This window comes from Bubalus kerabau, chromosome 19 (assembly GCF_029407905.1).
Source record: "Bubalus kerabau isolate K-KA32 ecotype Philippines breed swamp buffalo chromosome 19, PCC_UOA_SB_1v2, whole genome shotgun sequence".
Classification (NCBI taxonomy): domain Eukaryota; kingdom Metazoa; phylum Chordata; class Mammalia; order Artiodactyla; family Bovidae; genus Bubalus; species Bubalus kerabau.
The window spans coordinates 58,526,729-58,545,626 of record NC_073642.1 but is presented as its reverse complement, the minus strand read 5'-3'; the positions used below and the strand labels follow the sequence as shown (position 1 = coordinate 58,545,626).

At 38.1% G+C, this 18,898-nt stretch overlaps 1 protein-coding gene across 5 annotated transcripts in view; it reads left to right on the top strand.

Moving 5' to 3' along the window:
- The window catches only part of BTBD7 (BTB domain containing 7), a 91,091-nt gene that overhangs the window by 60,007 nt on the left and 12,186 nt on the right, over positions 1–18,898 (top strand). For all 5 annotated transcript variants that reach the window (XM_055556616.1, XM_055556611.1, XM_055556612.1 and 2 more), the window contains 4 exons: positions 5,062–5,270; positions 9,940–10,015; positions 13,011–13,171; positions 16,930–17,073. In XM_055556616.1, the coding sequence (XP_055412591.1) occupies positions 5,062–5,270; positions 9,940–10,015; positions 13,011–13,171; positions 16,930–17,073 (590 nt within the window). The remainder of the gene's footprint in view (positions 1–5,061; positions 5,271–9,939; positions 10,016–13,010; positions 13,172–16,929; positions 17,074–18,898) is intronic.

Below are 18,898 nucleotides of genomic sequence, written 5' to 3'. Positions count from 1 at the left end.
ACAGCATATTGAAAAGCAGAGACATTGCTTTGCCAACAAAGGTCCATCTAGTCAAAGCTCGGAGAAGGCAATGGCACCCCACTCCAGTACTCTTGCCTGGAAAATCCCATGGACGGAGGAGCCTGGTAGGCTACAGTTCATGGGGTCGTGAAGAGTCAGACACGACTGAGGGACTTCACTTTCACTTCACTTTCATGCATTGGAGAAGGAAATGGCAACACACTCCATTGTTCTTGCCTGAAGAATCCCAGGGACAGAGGAGCCTCGTGGGCTGCCGTCTATGGGGTCACACAGAGTCGGACACGACTGAAGCGACTTAGCAGCAGCAGCAGTCAAAGCTACGGTTTTTCCAGTAATCATGTATGGATGTGAGAGTTGGACTATAAAGAAAGCTGAGCATCGAAAAATTGATGCTTTTGAACTGTGGTGTTGGAGAAGAGTCTTGAGTGTCCCTTGGACTGCAAGGAGATCCAACCAGTCCATCCTAAAGGAAATCAGTCCTGAATATTCATTGGAAGAACAGATGCTGAAGCTGAAACTCCAATTCTTTGGCCACCTAATGCGAAGAACTGACTCATTGGAAAAGACCTTGATGCTGGGAAAGACTGAAGGCGGGAGAAGGGGACGACAGAGGATGAGATGTTTGGATGGCATCACCGACTCTATAGACTTGAGTTTGAGCAAGCTCCTGGAGTTGGTAATGGACAGGGAGGCCTGGCGTGCTGCAGTCCATGGGGTTGCAAAGAGTTGGACACAACTAAGTGACTGAACTGAACTGATTCAAAGTGGATCTACAATGAGATAATAAGGAAACTGAGAGTATGTATTTTAAAACTTTTGTAGCAATTTGACATTGACACAGTATTCAAGCAGTGTTTTTACTGAATTTTACTGAGATATTGGTTTGTGTTAGATTGGCAACTTAAAAAGAAGCAAATTTAAAAATCTGTTCCTTGATGCAAGATAGTTTGAGAAGAGCTCAGATAGACTTTCCACTGACTAGAAATGAATACTTCCACTGTACATAAATGGACCTTCTGATTTATCCATTAGTCTTTTGGGATTTGGGTTATCAACACTTCATCATCAAGAATCTGACCATCTTTGAGTGTGCAGTAGTGTTTTACAAGACTGGTCCAGATTTTTCCAAGGAAATGTCTTTGTGTGAAGCCTCTTTGTATCTCATTTCCTAGCCTTTCTCTGCCAGCATCCATTTGACCTTGCTGCTGTAGTATTTACATTTTCATTCCATTATTGACAAACTTAACAAAAGATAAATTACCACTAACTGAAATTGTTTACTGTAACATGAAAATACTAATTTTGACAATACTAGATAAATCTCTTTAAAATGTCCCTTTCACCTTTTTTAAAATTTTGGCCCAATTTTCTTTTACATTTCTGAGTTAACATCACCGTGTTTGGTGAATTTATAAGGTGCTTTTCTGTTCATGAGAGAGGCAGTTCTAAGTGAAGAAGTTATGTTGAGCGTTGATTAGTAGAAGACCTAAGTTAAGAGGCATGACAAGGAAAGAGATTGTTAGGATGGAAGGAACTTAAGTATGACTTTCTTTCTTCCTGGCTGTATGACCTTGGGCAAGTTAATTCATCTTTGTGAGTCTTAGTTTTCTCATCTGTAAAATGGGAATTATAATATTACCTTCTTCAAGAATATTATCAAAATTAAGCACAGAGCTTGGTACATAATAAATTTCAAAAATGTTAGCATTATGTTTTGTTTTTAATTATCTACCAGGTGTCAGGTGCTATAGCATTGGAGATAAAGGGGAGTCACTACCCCAGAGGAGCGCTCAGTCTGACAGAGGAGTCAGACAAGTATGTCAGAAATGTAAACTAAACTAGTATGAGAATTTAATGCTATTGCAGAGAGAAACACAGGACATTGTGGAAAATTTTAGGTAGGAGGAACACCTAACTTTTGACTTAGGCCTTGGGGAATGGGCTCAAGGTAGGCTTTTGAAAGAGGCAATATCTCAGCTGACTCTAAAAGAATGTGGAGGTCTTAGGAAGGAAAAATTCAGAGACTCAGGGTGGTTAAGTGGTTTGCCCAAAGTGACTTTTCTGCTTAATGCCCAAGTTGGGGTCTCAAGCCAATCTGATTTCAAAGTCCGTTTTTCATATCTTTGTAAACTTGAAAAGTTTAAACATATGATGTTATCTTTCTCTTTCTTTCCTCTGCCAATATCCTGGTTTTAGTAGGACTGTGACACATTCTTTTAAATAACCACTATTTCTCTTAATTTGCCGCCAAGCACATCTACCAGATTGCCTTTGCTGTCATGTTGACTCATACTACTCAACTCTACTCCACTGCCTGCTTTAAAACAGCAGAAGTCCTCCATTGGCTACTGGGTGAGGCCTGTCCTCAGCTTGGCATTCAAGACTTACTGTAAAATCATGAGAACCGTCCAGGACTTCCATATTTCCCGCTTTTCATGAGCACATATTCATGCCTCTGGTGTCATTTACATGCGGATATCACTTTATAAGGATGCCATTTTAAGGTTTAGATTAAATAAATTAATCTTCAGTCTTTAGATTTAATTACTCTCTTACAACTGAGTGCTCATGCGCGTGGGCCACACACACACTTACTCTGTTATTTCTAAAAATGATTTTATCATTATGACCAAAGAGCTTGGATGTCATCCTTCTTTAGTTCCATACCCAGCATAAGGGTTCTTGGTTATTGTTGTTTAGTTGCTAAGTCATGTCTGACTATTTTGTGACCCCATGAACTGTGGCCCACCAGGCTCCTCTGTCCATAAGATTTCCCAAGCAAGAACACTGGAGTAGGTTGCCATTTCCTTCTCCAGGGGATCTTCCTGACCCAGGGATCGAACCCATGTCTCCTGCATTGGCAGGTGGATTCTTTACCGCTGAGCCACCAGGGAAGTCCGAGGGTTCTTGACCCATAATGTGATGAGCTAACCTGTGCTCCTACATTTTTCTGGAGGGATCTTTTTTCTAGAGGGATCCTTTTTTTGAGGAGAGGTAAGAACAGTTCTGATTGTTAGAAATTTCTTAATAGTGAGTCAGAATCTCTTCTTTTACCATCCATTTGTTTCCCAGGACTTGCCCTTGGAACCACAGGTAATTGGTCTTTTTTTTGTTTTTTTCTGCCTCATGAGGTTCGAGGTTCCATCAGACGTTGAAAGATAGCTCTTACGTCTCTCCTTGGGTTTCTCTTACATAAATCAATAATAATATTGTTTGTTTAGAGCTTTTTTCATTAACAGGTCTCAAACTCTTTGCTGTACTTTTGTCCTCCTCTGAGAACTCTAGAGTTTTGTCATTGTCGGTCTAGAACCGCAGAGCTTAGAACAGAGCACAGCGCCCGACAGGACAGCAGTGCAGCGTTACCCCTTTATTATGACCCTATGCTTGTTCTTAAAGGCCTGTGATTGGTTTAGCTCTATAGTAGCCATTTCACATTCTGCATTCGTTCAGTTAATATACCCAGATACTATCTTTACATAATGGTTGTAGTTAAGCTAGCTCTTCTTGTCATCTACTGTGTAGTTGATTCTCTTTAAATACAGAACTTAAGATTTTGTTAGTTAGATTTCACCTTCATTTTGATCCATCTTTTTAGCTAATTTTGACCATTTTATCCAGTGTATTTTAAACTGTGTTTCCCAGTTTTAGGTTATCTCAAGACTTTGAAGCCTACTTTCCAGCTTGATGAACATCAGAGAAGTAGAGACTTTCCACTCCATCTCAGGAGTTGACCAGTGCTTCTTACACATGGTTCTGTTAGCCACTGGTCTGTCACCCCTCCACATCTTTTTGTCTTACCTTCAAAGATTTCATTTGTACATTCAGCAAATTTTTATTCAGTGCCTACCATGTGGAAGAAGATACCAGTGATATAGTGAAGACAGCGGTCCCCATCTTCTGAGCTAACAATCTAGAGACATCATGAAGTGTTCTGTTAAATGCTTTACAGAGATTAGGTTACACAGTTCTCTATGATACTTGGTTTCTCTGTTGTCATATCAAAAGGGGAGGATGCATTACTTTTTACAAACTCTATATTGGCTCCTAATGATCATACATCACCTGAAAATGGGAATCATTATCTTCCTCTTTTCACAGGTTCACAAGAACCTTGAGCTTGGAAAGTCTGCAGAGTTCATTGCTGACCTTTCTACCTTTTATTGTATCTTTTAAACCTCCGAGCTCATTAGAGAGCAGCCTGTTTAGCCACATTTGTGGTGGTGGCAGTGGCATCTAATCCCCCCGTTATTGGGATTCTTTTTGTATTTTAAACTTAGTTGTGAAGAATGTCTGTCCATCTTTAGCCATTTTCCCTTACACAGTCTTTGTCACTCCAATTCTCTCTGTGTTTTATCTTTGTATTTTGAATTTATTTTTTCTAAGGAATATAGCTGACTATCCTCAGATGTTTTTCTTCTCTTCTTAAAGCACTTAAAGTGCCATAGTCACTTTCTGCAGGATCCTGGTCCTTTTCACTTAAACCATGTATTTCTTTTTAGTTCAACAAATGAACAAAAAACTGCAGTACTCTAAGGGATGAAACTATCAACAATGCAATGTGTTGGTTTTTTACTAGAATAATACCAAGAACAGATATCCTCATAGTTCCTAGAAGACAGCCCACCCATATCCCTAAGTGTGGGTTCACTTATCCGTCAGGTGTCATCCAGACCTCAACTTGCCAGTTCCCACAGCTGTATCATCCGTACCTATTCTTCCTTCTTTCCCCACCGGTCTAGTGCTCTCTGCTCTGTCTTGTACAGATTTTGAGTTGCACATAGATGTTTATTTTCTTAAACAATTATGAGGATTCCTGCCTTTTTCTGTAGATCTTTGTGGAACAGCAGATTCCCTGTAGTTGTCAAAATCTATTATGGTTACCAGTTGCTACCCCATCCCATCAAGTCTTGGTGACTTCCATGAGATTTTATTATCTCTGTGTTCTTTTTTCCTATTGCTACTTTTAAGATTGGTGTCTAACACACTAATGTTCAATAATATTTATGATTAATCTCAAGAAGTATTTGCCTTCTCTTTTAGGCTGTGAGGATATCATTGCTGAAAGCATCTCATTAGATACCTTAATTGCCATCCTCAAGTGGAGCTCTCATCCATATGGCTCTAAGTGGGTGCACCGACAAGCTTTACATTTCCTCTGTGAGGAATTTTCCCAGGTCATGACTTCGGATGTTTTTTATGAACTCAGCAAAGACCATCTGCTTACTGCTATCCAGTCTGACTACCTGCAGGTAATCATTTATGCGCCTCTCGAATTCACTGTCGTTCGTATGTGCACCAGGAAGCCCGTCTGTCCTCCGTTACTCTCCCACCCAGGGAGATCAGCCCACCCAGGAATGCCCGCTTCATATCTGTGCAGCCCAAGGTGTCTAGGTCTCTGGCCCTTTGTGCTCACTGCCACCATCACTGAGCAGTGTGAACCAGCCCAGGTCCTAACCAGCGATTCCCCCAAGGGGTTGTGGCAGTAGGCAAGGTCAGAAGCATATCCCAGTGGTGATTCTCTTGGCTTCTGTTAATAGTAGATTCACTACAACAGTTTCTTTTATTTTTGGTAAAGTATCAGAAGATACTTAGACTTAAGCAGCACAAAGTAAGAATAACATTCAATTTCTGACCTATTCGGACATTTCTTAAAACTCAGTGTATGAGTCCTCCTGAAGTATAATAATGTTTTCAACTACTTATTTTTAGTCAGAAGTATGTTTAAACAAATTCTTGTATTCTTATATATCATTTATAATTAAGTAATTTAAACTAACAGTATATTTAAAATAAGTTAAAAAATACTTTGATGTAGAGTTTATTCAATTTTTTCTTTCTTTTTTTCATTGGCTGTATGACTTATACTGATAACTATACAGCAGTTTTAATGTTATGAAGTTATAAACTCATTAAACCATATCCTATTTCTTTGTATTTGTACTAGAAAAATTATGAAATGCTTTCATCTCAGTCAGCAGTGCAGTGAAGAGTTAAATAAACCACTTAGCATCTGTATTTTTCCTTCATACATTGCTTTGATTGTAGTACATATGTTGTCATAATTGGCTTTGATCTGTTTAGGATTTGTTTTCATTAACCTTATTATTTCACTGTCCTGTTGCAGACATGATAGGAGTTAGGATTTGTCAGTTCAGTTTCCACCTCAGTTCATCTCTGCCATCATGAAGCTTCCATAAGCCTCTTATCCTTATCCATCAGAGGGCAGACAGAATGAAAACCACAATCACAGAAAACTAACCAATCTGATCACATGAACCACAGCCACGGCCTTGTATAACTCAGTGAAACTATGAGCCATGCCGTGTAGGGCCACCCAAGATGGTCATGGTGGAGAGTTCTGACAAAACATGGTCCCCTAGAGAAGGGAATGGCAAACCACGTCAGTAGTCTTGCCTTGAGAACCCCATGAACAGTATGAAAAGACAAAAAGATAGGATACTGAAAGATGAACTCTCCTGGTTGGTAGGTACCCAGTATGCTACTGGAGATCAGTGGAGAAATAACTCCAGAAAGAATGAAGAGACAGAGCCAAAGCAAAAACAACACCCAGTTGTGGATGTGACGGGTGATGGAATTAAGGTCCAATGCTGTAAAGAACAATATTGCATAGGAACCTGGAATGTTAGGTCCATCAGTCAAGGCAAATTGGAAGTGGTCAAACAGGAGATGGCAAGAGTGAACATTGACATTTTAGGAATCAGCAAACTAAAATGGACTGGAATGGGTGAACTTAACTCAGAATATCATTGTATCTACTACTGTGGGCAAGAATCCCTTAGAAGAAATGGAGTAGCCATCATGGTCAACAAAAGAGTCTGAAATGCAGTGTTTCGATGCAGTCTCAAAAATGACAGAATGATCTCTCTTCGTTTTCAAGGTAAACCTTTCAATATCACAGTAATCCAAGTCTATGCCCCGACCAGTAATGCTGAAGAAGCTGAAGTTGAAAGGTTCTATGAAGACCTACAAGACCTTTTAGAACTAACACCCAAAAACGATGTCCTTTTCATTATAGGGGACTGGAATGCAAAAGTAGGAAGTCAAGAAACACCTGGAGTAACACGCAAATTTGGCTTTGGAGTACAAAACAAAACAAGGCAAAGGCTAACAGAGTTTTGCCAAGAGAACGCACTGGTCATAGCAAACACCTTCTTCCAGCAACACAAGAAAAGACTGTACACATGAACATCACCAGATGGTCAACACCAAAATCAGATTGATTATATTCTTTGCAGCCAAAGATGGAGAAGCTCTTATACAGTCAGCAAAAACAAGACTGGGAGCTGATTATGGCTGAGATCATGAACTCCTTATTGCCAAATTCAGACTTAAATTGAAGAAAGTAGGGAAAACCACTGGACCATTCAGGTATGACCTAAATCAAATCCCTTACAATTATACAGTGGAAGTGACAAATAGATTCAAGGGATTACACCTGATAGAGTGGCTGAAGAAGTATGGACGGAGGTTTGTGACATTATACAGGAGGCAGTGATCAAGACCATCCCCAAGAAAAAGAAATGCAAAAAGGCAAAATGGCTGTCCGAGGAGGTCTTACAAATAGCTGAGAAAAGAAAAGATCCAAAAGGCAAAGGAGAAAAGGAAAGATATACCCATTTGAATGCAGAGTTCTAAAGAACAGCAAGGAGAAATAAGAAAGCCTTCTTCAGTGATCAGTGTAAAGAAATAGAGGAAAACAATAAAATGGGAAAGACCAGAGATCTCTTCAAGAGAATTAGAGATTCTTCAAGGGAATATTTCATGTAAAGATGGGCACAATAAAGGACAGAAAAGGTATGGACCTAACAGAAGCAGAAGATATTAAGAAGAGGTGGCAAGAATACACAGAAGAACAACACAAAAAAGATCCTCATGACCCAGATAACCATGATGGTATAATCACTCACCTAGAGCCAGACATCCTGGAATGTGAAGTCAAGTGGGCCTTAGGAAGCATCACTATGAACAAAGCTAGTGGAGGTGATGGAATTCCAGTTGAGTTATTTTAAATCCTAAAAGATGGTGCTGTGAAAGTGCTTCACTCAATATGCCAGCAAATTTGGAAAACTCAGCAGTGGCCACAGAACTGGAAAAGGTCTGTTTTCATTCCAATCCCAAAGAAAAGCAATGCCAAAGAATGTTCAAACTACCACACAATTGCACTCATCTCACATGCTAGCAAAGTAATGCTCAAAATTCTCCAAGCCAGGCTTCAACAGTATGAACTGTGAACTTCCAGATGTTCAAGCTGTATTTAGAAAAGGCAGAGGAACCAGGGATCAAATTGCCGACATCTGTTGGACCATCAAAAAAGCAAGAGGGTTCCAGAAAACATCTATTTCTTCTTTATTGCCTATGCCAAATCTCTTGACTGTATGGATCACAACAAACTGTGGAAAATTCTGAAAGAGATGGGAATACCAGACCACCTTACCTGCCTCCTGAGAAATCTGTATGCAGGTCAAGAAGCAACAGTTACAACTGGACATGAAACAACAGACTGATTCCAAATTGGGTAAGGAGTACGTCAAGGCTATATGTTGTCATTCTGCTTATTTAACTTGTATGCAGAGTACATCAAGAGAAATGCTGGGCTGGATGAAGCACAAGCTGGAATCAAGACTGCCAGGAGAAATATCAATAACCCCAGATATGCACATGACACCACCCTTATGGGAGAAAGCAAAGAGAAACTAAAGAGCTTTTTGATTAAGCTGAAAGACGAGAATGAAAAAGCTGGCTTAAAACTCAACATTCAGAAAACTAAGATCATGGCATCCAGTCCCATCACTTTATGGCAAATAGATGGGAAAACAGTGAGAGACTTTATTTTTGGGTGGGGAGGGGGCTCCAAAATGACTGCAGATGGTGACTGCAGCCATGAAATTAAAAGACTCTTGCTCCTTGGAAGAGAAGTTATAACCAACCTAGATAGCATATTAAAAACCAGAGACATTACTTTGCCAACAGAGGTCCATCTAATCAAAGCTATGGTTTTTCCAGTAGTCATGTACGGATGCGAGAGTTGGACTATAAAGAAAGCTTAGCACCAAAGAATTGATGCTTTTGAACTGTGGTGTTGGAGAAGACTCTTGAGAGTCCTTTGGACTGCAAGGAGATCCAGCCAGTCCATCCTAAAGGAAATCAGTCCGAATATTCATTGAAAGGACTGATGCTGATGCTGGGAAATATTGAAGGCGGGAGAAGGGCACAACAGAGGATGAGTTGGCCCATGGGGTCGCAAAGAGTCGGACACAACTGAGGGACTGAACTGAACTTGATGATTGTTTAGAATCTTTGCATTTCTTCTTGGAATGTAAAAAACTTGGAGAGCAACCTGGATTATGCCCTAAGATTTTAAATGCAGTACAAAGAAATGAGAAGCACATTGCCATTTCACAGACTATTCCTGAGGGGTCCTTCACCAATCAGTAGCATACTTTGTGGAGATCATAGTGTCTTCTGCCAAGACAAGTTGCCATACTTGTTTTTTTCTGCTCCTCCAGGAGACAGCAGTCACACTGTATCTTTACACTTTTACTTTCATGTATTTATCTCCATCTTGTCCCCAAAAGAATTTAAGGCAGCTGTATAGAAACCATATAGTAAGGTAAATTTAAAACAGGGAAAGAAAACAGTTTAAAAAACAAATAAAGATGAAAATAAGTAAAAATTTAATTTGAGCCAAGAGTGAGGTTACTGGACCAAATGTATATAATTGGGTCTGTGTATTTGCTTCCTGGTGTACCACAGGTTTAGGTCAGACATTTGAAACAGCCAGTGTAATGAGTGAAACGTGGCATGTTGCACATTGTATGTACTTTATGACATAAGAAGAGTCTTTAATGAGATTAACGTCTGTTTGCACTAAAATAAATATAAACTTTTTTATTATAGGCAAGTGAACAAGATATCCTTAAATATCTGATTAAATGGGGTGAGCATCAGTTAATGAAGAGAATAGCAGACAGAGGTAAGCTCAGAAAACTAGCTTGCAACTGTAAGTTTTTCCCAAAAGTTACTAAAGTGTATGCTGCACATCAGTCTTGACAGTTACCACTGTTGCCTGGTGAAAATAGAAATATTTACAATCAGTAAAATCCTTTAGTGGAAAGGGTATACTTGGTTAGAAATAAACATATCAGAAAGTTTAATTTTGCACTTTAAACTGTAACTCTTAATATTCTCTTTCTGTGTGTTTAATAATGTATGTTGAATGATTTATAAAAGTATTAAAGTGTAGTTTTTCAATTAATGAGTAAAGTGTTACAAAGGCATGTTGTTGATGAAAATATTTTAGAATTAGGTGGTAGTGATAAGTGCATAGCATTCTAAATGTACTAAAAGCCACTACATTGTACACTCTAAAATGGTTAAAATGGTAAATTTTATGTTATGTAAATGTTGCTCGAGAAAAAAAAATATATGACTACCAAAGGGAAGCATATTTGTTGTTTATTTGAATTTTTTGTGAAAGGTAAAGGAGAAATGATACTTCTGCATGGCCTCCAAGTAGGGGATACTGCAGAAGAGATGCAAGCACCACGTGTCGCTCGTGATCTTAACTGTGGGAGCTTGTGCTTATGTAGCAATCACATCTATAGGGTGAGCCCACCCACCTGTGTGACTTCCTTCGTATAATTTTGTGTTTGTCTATATAGTGAACCCAAATCAAAATATTTTAATTAAAAAAATTAAATGCAGGTTTCCCTTTCCTCTCATTTTTGACAGCTTTATATAGATAAATTTACATACCATAAAGTTTATGTTTGAAGTGTTCAAGTCAGTGTTTTTTAGTATACTTAGAGTTGTTCTTCTCACATTTTAAAATATTTTTAAAAAGTAAAGCTGAACCTGCCTTCAAATCATTTTATAGTGTTCCTTTAATATACTGCTGCCAAACTCTAGGAAACAAAAGCAGTCCTCCTATCTTAATTCTAATTTTATCTGTGGCCTGCAGTTTCAGGCCTTTAATCGAAGCCTTTCACAGTTTCAGATTTGAAATTTTTTAAATATAAAAACCACTACTGTTAATTTGGGACATTTTTGAAATGCCAGTATGCAGCCTATGCTGCTGTTTTACAGATTCTAAATTTGCAAATTCACCTACTTGCTAAAATTTATTTATGATCCCCAAATCAGTACTCATGACACTTTTAGTCATTTGCAGAGATGCACAGAATGACATACGTTTCCAGCTTATGGTAGAGCAAAGTGATACTCTGCCATCTTCAATGTTCAAACAAGTGTCCTTTTCATAGTCTTTATAGTGCTATGTTTTTTACATCTTAATAGGATTTTCTGGTAAACCCACTGTCTAAGATAGCCTCCAAGTGTAATACTATTAATACTGTCTAGTGTTCCTAAGTCCAAGAGGGCTATGATGCGCCTTATGGAGAAAATATGTGTTAGATAAGCATTGTTCAGGTGCATGAGTTACAGTGCTGTTGGCTTTGAGCTCATTGTTAATGAATAACAATATATACTAACAAGGTGTCCTTAAACAGAAACATACATAAAACAAGGCTTTGTCCTCATTGGCTGACAAAAGTATTGTGACCAGAGGCTCAAAGGAACCTAACTGTGTGTTTCCCTTAGAAGCAATGGTTCAGTATTCACTAATTGTTGTGGTGGCTTTATAGAACAATACCACCGCAATGCATATAGTGCTCCATAATCATCAAAGGCTTGTTTATTTGATGTAAAGCTGGTAATGATATGCCATATTTATTTTGGGCAGATAATGAGCATCCTTGATAAAATTTCCATTGTTTCATGGTTTTCTGGCTGGGGTAGAATGGGAGGCTCTTCTACAGAGATGAGAAGGACACTGCACGAACCAGACTGCACCTTTGTCTCGGTCACTTTCACGGATAAGGTTTCTGCCCTTACCTGGTACATATCTGGGGGTTTCATGTAATATTACGTTTGAAAACAGGACACCACTACTTGGAGAAAAAATTTCTTTTGAAAAGCAGTGCCTTATATACATATTGAATCCAAAGCATAACAAGGCAAGAACAAAAACCCTTTTCCACACACTGGCAACAATTTTAATAAGCCTGTCAAAAAACAATATCTCTTTATCACATTATTTAAGGGAAAATACCAGTTTACCTGTAGTGTTTGTGGGGAAAATCCAGCGTTTATATTTTGAATGCTAAAGATCTTATTTTTAAGCAAAAAAAAAAAAAAAATATATATATATATATATATAGCCCCCTAGTTTAAAGATATGATTAAAAATTCCTCAAATATGCTGTTTTCCTTCCCACCTGACTATCAAAAACCATATATATACTTCAGATCTTCCTCTTCCACTAAAACCCCATGAAAAAAAACATTTATTCTCTGCTCTGGACAGTGGAATATATTACACATGAACTTTTATGCATTAATATTTCTGTGGAAATTTAGGAGACTCATAAAATTCTTAAAGTTAAATAGAGTGTACATTAGGTTTTGCTGCTTTAAGGTATCAGGTGATATAATTTTAGATACTCATTAAATTCCTATTAAATCTATATAGTAGCCTAATGAGCATACTCATAACTTACAGTTACCAGAAATAACATTTGTTCTGTATTACCCTTATTGTAAGTTGTATTAAGATAAAAAAAACTAGCCCCAAAAGTGAGGAACATTAAGAAAAAGACCTTGATCAAACTAGATTTTAATAGATTGTTTTTCTCCTTTAAATTAGTATGCAGAAAAGAATTCTGTCTTCTTTAATGCAGAACAATTGTAAAGAATGTTACCGTACTATTGACACCATGCTTTTTCTTTATCCAAGAATATCTCTATTAGGGAAACTTCTTAAGCCATATAAGTAATTTATGTATAGCACTTTTTAGAGCAGGTAAATTTAGTATAGAGGATTACTGAAAGTATACTTAGAGAAGAAAGAGAGCCTTTCTCTGGAAATTTGAATTTGGGTGGAGACTTCTCATTTTCTGTTTCTGTCATAGAGCCAAACTTACTGAGTGGCACTGCTCACAGTGTGAACAAGAGAGGTGTGAAAAGACGGGACCTGGACATTGAAGAGCTTAGAGAGATCCTTTCCTCTCTCTTACCTTTTGTGCGAATTGAACACATCTTGCCTATAAACAGTGAAGTCCTAAGTGATGCAGTAAGTATCTTTCTTCATTTATCCCTCTCATGAAAATAATATGTCTTTTCTTTTAATCCTTGTAAATAATTTCTCCTAATGGAGTATCATGAGACTAAACTCCATGAAGACACAGATGTCTGTTTTGTACTGTGTTATGTCCCCAGTATCTGGCACATGGCACAAATAAATATTTGGTGGATGAGACTTGAGTTGGGTGTATCAGTCTTACTTTTGCAAAAATATAGTCTCTAAATAGAGTTAATCCAGCAATTTATCAGTGTAGATCAAGTAGTCCTCATTTTAAATGGAAAGAGTAGAAGTTACTTTGGAGACTTTCTTAAGAATAGCAGTAAAATCAGAGAGCAAGAGAGGAAGAGATTGGTTCAGTGTAAAAGGGGTAAATGAATCCTGTAATTGTGTTTCAGGTAAAAATTAACGGAGCTGATTGATCACGTTACTTTCACAGTTTTTATGTGAATTTTCTTAGACTATAAGAATTGCTCCAATTAATGGTTGACAGCCTGGAGGAGGAAATGGCAACCCACTCCAGTATTCTTGCTTGGAGAATTCCATGGATGGTGAAGCCTGGTGGGCTGCAGTCCATGGGGTTGCAAAGAGTCAAACACAACTGAGCGACTTTTGCTACTACTATGGTTGGGAAAAATACTCTTCACAGATTGGTTTATGACTTTAATAAGATACTGTAAACGTAATAGTTTTTTCCAACTGCACAGAAACATTGTAAAAGTCATCTAGAAAAAAACTGATAAGAATTTTTTTAGTTCTAAAAGAAAAAAGAAAAATAAGGAGTGATAATTAAGGGCCAGCTTAAAACAAAATATTAAAAAAACTAAGATCATGGCATCTGTCCCCATTACTTCATGGCAAATAGAAGGGGAAAAGATGGAAGTAGTGACAGATTTCCTCTTCTTGGGCTCCAAAATCACTGCTGATGGTGACTGCAGCCATGAAATCAGAAGACAGTTGCTTCTTGACAGTAAAACTATGAAAAACCTAGACATATATTGAAAAGCAGAGATATTACTGTGCTGAGAAAGGTCTGTATAGTCGAGGCTATGATCTTCCCAGTGGTCACATACACTTGTGAGAGCTGGACAGTAAAGAAGGCTGAGCGCCAAAGAATTGATGCCTTTGAACTGTGGTGCTGGAGAAGACTCCTGAGAGTCCCTTGGATAGCATGGAAATCAAACCAGTCAATCTTAAGGGAAATCAGCCCTGAATACTCATGGGAAGGACTGATAACTGAAGCTGAAGCTCCAGTATTTTGGCCATCTGATGCAAACAGCTGACTCATTGGAAAAGTCCCTGATGCTGGGAAAGATTGTGGGCAGAGGAAGAAGAGGGTGTCAGAGGATGAGATGGCTGGATAGCATCACCAGTGCAATGAAGATGAACTTGGGCAAACTTCAGGAGATGATGAGGGACAGGGAAGCCTGGCGTGCTGCAGTCCATGGGGGTCACAAAAATGTCAGACATGATTGGGTAACCGAACAACAACTCTTCCATAATGTAAAATGTATTTTAAAACTCTTAAGAGTCAGTCTGTGATGCTAGCATAATAGAGAAGACAAAACAGCGCAGAAGAAGATGCTAATTAATATAAGAATTAAACATATAATAAGCAAGCTATCACAAACCATGCTAAAGTAAGCTATCAGTGGGGGAGGGAAGAAATGTGCTTTAAGTTAAATCCTCATTTCACTTGCACACAAAATTAATCCCTATTAGATTGAAGAATTTGAAACATGGAAAAACGAGAAGAAAACAAATATTTATGGAACCTCTGATTAAAAGGATGTTCAGTGTCACTAGTAAGCACACATAAAGAAAGCAAAATAAGACAAAAAGTTATCACTTTTTTACCTATTAGGTCACTAATTTTTGAAATAGTATTACTGGTCTGATGGGGAAGTGTAGCTGGTACATTGGTAGCATCATCGTTAAGTATATTTGGAAATAACCTAAATGTCTAATAACAGGGGAAGTAAGTTATAGCATAACTATTTGACAGAGTATTTTGCTCTGTCCTAAAAAAAATATGTACTTTTATATATTCTAAAATTTATTTAGGTAAAAATTTATCTAAAAAAGATTGGAAGGAAATACATCTACAGTACTACACTTATAACAAATTAGAGTTAGGATTTTTTTGCCTATTTTCAAAATATGTCTAATGCTATATTTTATTAGTTAAACATAATTTTAATGCACCAATGAGATGTTTATTATTATATTTAACAAGAATAATACTAGAAACAATATTTGGTTTCATTTAAAATCTGGGACTAAAACCAGATACAATTTGGTTCAGAAAAATACTTTAGAACTTTTGTTTAATAGATTTAGAAAATACATAGCTCTGTTGTTAATATCCCATGCTTAACACATAATAAGTAAAGTGAAAGTTGCTCAGTCATGTCTGACTCTTTGCAAGCCCATGGACTATACAGTCCATGAAATTCTCTAGGCCAGAATACTGGAGTGGGGAGCTTTTCCCTTCTCCAGGGGATCTTCCCAACTCAGGAACTGAAGCCAAGTCTCCCATATTGCAGGCAGATTCTTTACCAGCTGAGCCACAAGGGAAGCGCAAGAATACTGGAGTGGGCTATCCCTTATCCAGCGGATTTTCCCAACCCAGGAATCGAACTGGGGTCTCCTGCATTGCTGGCAGATTCTTTACCAACTGAGTTATCAGGGAATCCCAACACATAATAAGTTCCCAGTAAAGGTTTACTAATATTGGTTGTTAGCCATAGTGCTCGTGTAGTATATGTTAAGCACTGTGCCAGGTGCCTTTTATCTTCCTCACGTCATTTCCTCCTCACAGCCACCTCAGGGCTAAAGTACTTGATTTATATTCTCCTGTCATAGATGTTGGAGAAGGCAATGGCACCCCACTCCAGTATTCTTGCCTGGAAAATCCCATGGATGGAGGAGCCTGGTAGGCTGCAGTCCATGGGGTCGTGAAGAGTAGTCGGACACGACTGAGGGACTTCACTTTCACTTTTCACTTTCATGCATTGGAGAAGGAAATGGCAACCCACTCCAGTGTTCTTGCCTGGAAAATCCCAGGGACAGCGGAGACTAGGTGGGCTGCTGTCTATGGGGTCGCACAGAGTTGGACACGACTGAAGTGACTTAGCAGCAGCAGCAGCAGCATAGATGTGGAAACAACAGGACCACCACATTTAGTTAGTCCTGCAGTGTCCCATCTCCAGGGCTAATTCAGGGTCCTTAAGGTGAGGCTCAGGTAAGAGGAGATGTCCATGGCCACATGGCTGTCGAATGGAAAGTTAAGGTTTGAGCCAAGTTCTTTCCTTAGAGCCCCTGCCCCTATCACTGTGCAGACTGGCTGTCTTCGTACTGTAGATACAGGCCCAAGAATGTGCTTGTTTTGTCTTGTGGAGGATAGATTGGGGGAGGAATCAATTCCTAGATGAGTAAGGAAAAAAATCGGTTCTATTTTAGAGTTCTGAAAGTTAGCCTGACTCATATTTTTAATTAATATAACTCTTGTTTTTAAAATATCATTTCTCTATTTAAAGAAAAATGGAAAGTTGTACCTTTTTATGGCTTTCTGAATCCTTTAAACACTTTTAAACATTCAAATTATGTGTAAGTTTCATGTGCATTCCTAAGTTCATATTTAAATGGTGAAGTTTGAACATGTTGACTTATAGGTATAATTATTTTTATGTTAGTAATATTGTGCTACACAAATGTCTGTTTCTCTAAAAAATAATTTATTTTTCAAGATGAAAAGAGGCTTGATTAGTACTCCTCCATCAGATATGCTTCCTACAACAGAAGGTGGAAAGTCAAATGCCTGGTTACGGCAAAAAAATGCTGGAATCTATGTTCGTCCTCGGCTGTTCTCTCCCTATGTAGAAGAAGCGAAGGTAAGATATTAAACTACTTTATTATGAACTATAAACACAAAGATATCTATTGTAGTATCACTTAAATATTTGGAAATAGCCTAATAAGGAAAGTGAAAGTAAATTCTGCTTTGACTTCTCACCAGAGTAGTTTAATTATGTTTAATGTTTAATTATCAAGCATGTTTTTATATTTATAACTTAAATCATATTAAGTTGTATTTTACATTTTTCTCATCTTAGTTTTTCTTGCAAACTCTTAGCTTGGAAAAAACTTCTTCATTTTACTGAAATGGTCATCAGTATGTTGCTATCTTCAGGGTGGGAAAAATGTTTGAAAGAAGACTGCAAACATATTTTCTTCCTTTTGTAAACTAAAGAAATGCCATGACTTCCTATAACATATTTCTGTAGTGGGTGACTGTTGGAAATTGTATTTAGCGTTCAAAAAAGTGTACAAGCTAAAACAAAATTTCAGGCCTATTAAATTAAAAGTTGGCATTATATTATATTGTATTGCCATTTATAACATAACTCTCCAAGTAAATATGATAAATACTGCAGTATAAAATACTGCAGTTTTATTAGACGTGTTCAGCCGAGGCGCTTCGATGTGACCTTTTGAGAAACTGACAGTCTTTGAAAGTCAGAAATCACCTTTAAGCTTAATGAAATGAATTAACAGGCAAAATAATGTGTTTGGATATAGAAACATAGTTACCTTAAAATTTTTCTCCCTTTTATTTGTTGGAGTCAGTTCAGTTCAGTTCAAGTCGCTCAGTCGTGTCTGACTCTTTGCAACCCCATGAATCACAGCACGCCAGGCCTCCCTGTCCATCACCAACTCCCGGAGTTCACTCAGACTCACATCCATCGAGTCAGTGATGCCATCCAGCCATCTCATCCTCTGTCATCCCCTTCTCTTTCTGCCCCCAATCCCTCCCAGCATCAGAGTCTTTTCCAATGAGTCAACTCTTTGCATGAGGTGGCCAAAGTACTAGAGTTTCAGCTTCAGCATCATTCCCTCCAAAGAAATCCCAGGGCTAATCTCCTTCAGAATGGATTTGTTGGAGTATCCCTAGTTTAAAATACGTATATGAAAGGATTTGTGAGAGATTTATTGATGAGGTTGATAATCTACTCCTTGTTGAGTAATTGACACTTTGAAAATGAAAGTTGCTCAGTGTCCGACTCGGTAGCCTGCCTGACTTCTCTGTCCATGAAATTCTCCAGGCAAGAATACTGGAATGAGTGGCGAGGATCTTCCTAACCCAGGAATCAACCGGGGTCTCCTGCATTGCAGGCAGATTCTTTACCACCTGGGAAGCAATTGACACTTTAAATAATTGTAAAACGGTGAGGTGGGTGGGGGAGGCAGAATGGTTGGGTCAGGTCTTTCTGAAATAAGTCCAGTGCCTAAAGTCACTCAAGGAGGTGAGGCCTCTGTGGAAGGTTGAGTCTAGTGCTAAAAGGTCCATAATAAACTAGATCTCCCCTCCTTTCTGCTGTCTCAAAGTACAGCAGCCGCAAGCTGATCAGACAGCCCTCCTGTACCCATGCATATGTGGATAAATGCCCATAGTAAATGTGGAGAATGGTTTTACATTATGCCATTTTGACCATTCTGCAGTTTGCTGAAGTGGATTCATCTGAAGCTTATTTAACAAGTGTTTATATATAGGTCTGTTTAATTTAATATCCGTCTTTAATATTTTATATTTTGAGCATTTCCTTTTTTTTTTTTTTTTTTTTTTGAGCATTTCTTATTGGCTAAGATATTTAGTCCATATTTACATTGTTTTCTTTACTGTGACTTTATGTATAATTTTACTTCTGATTAATTTTA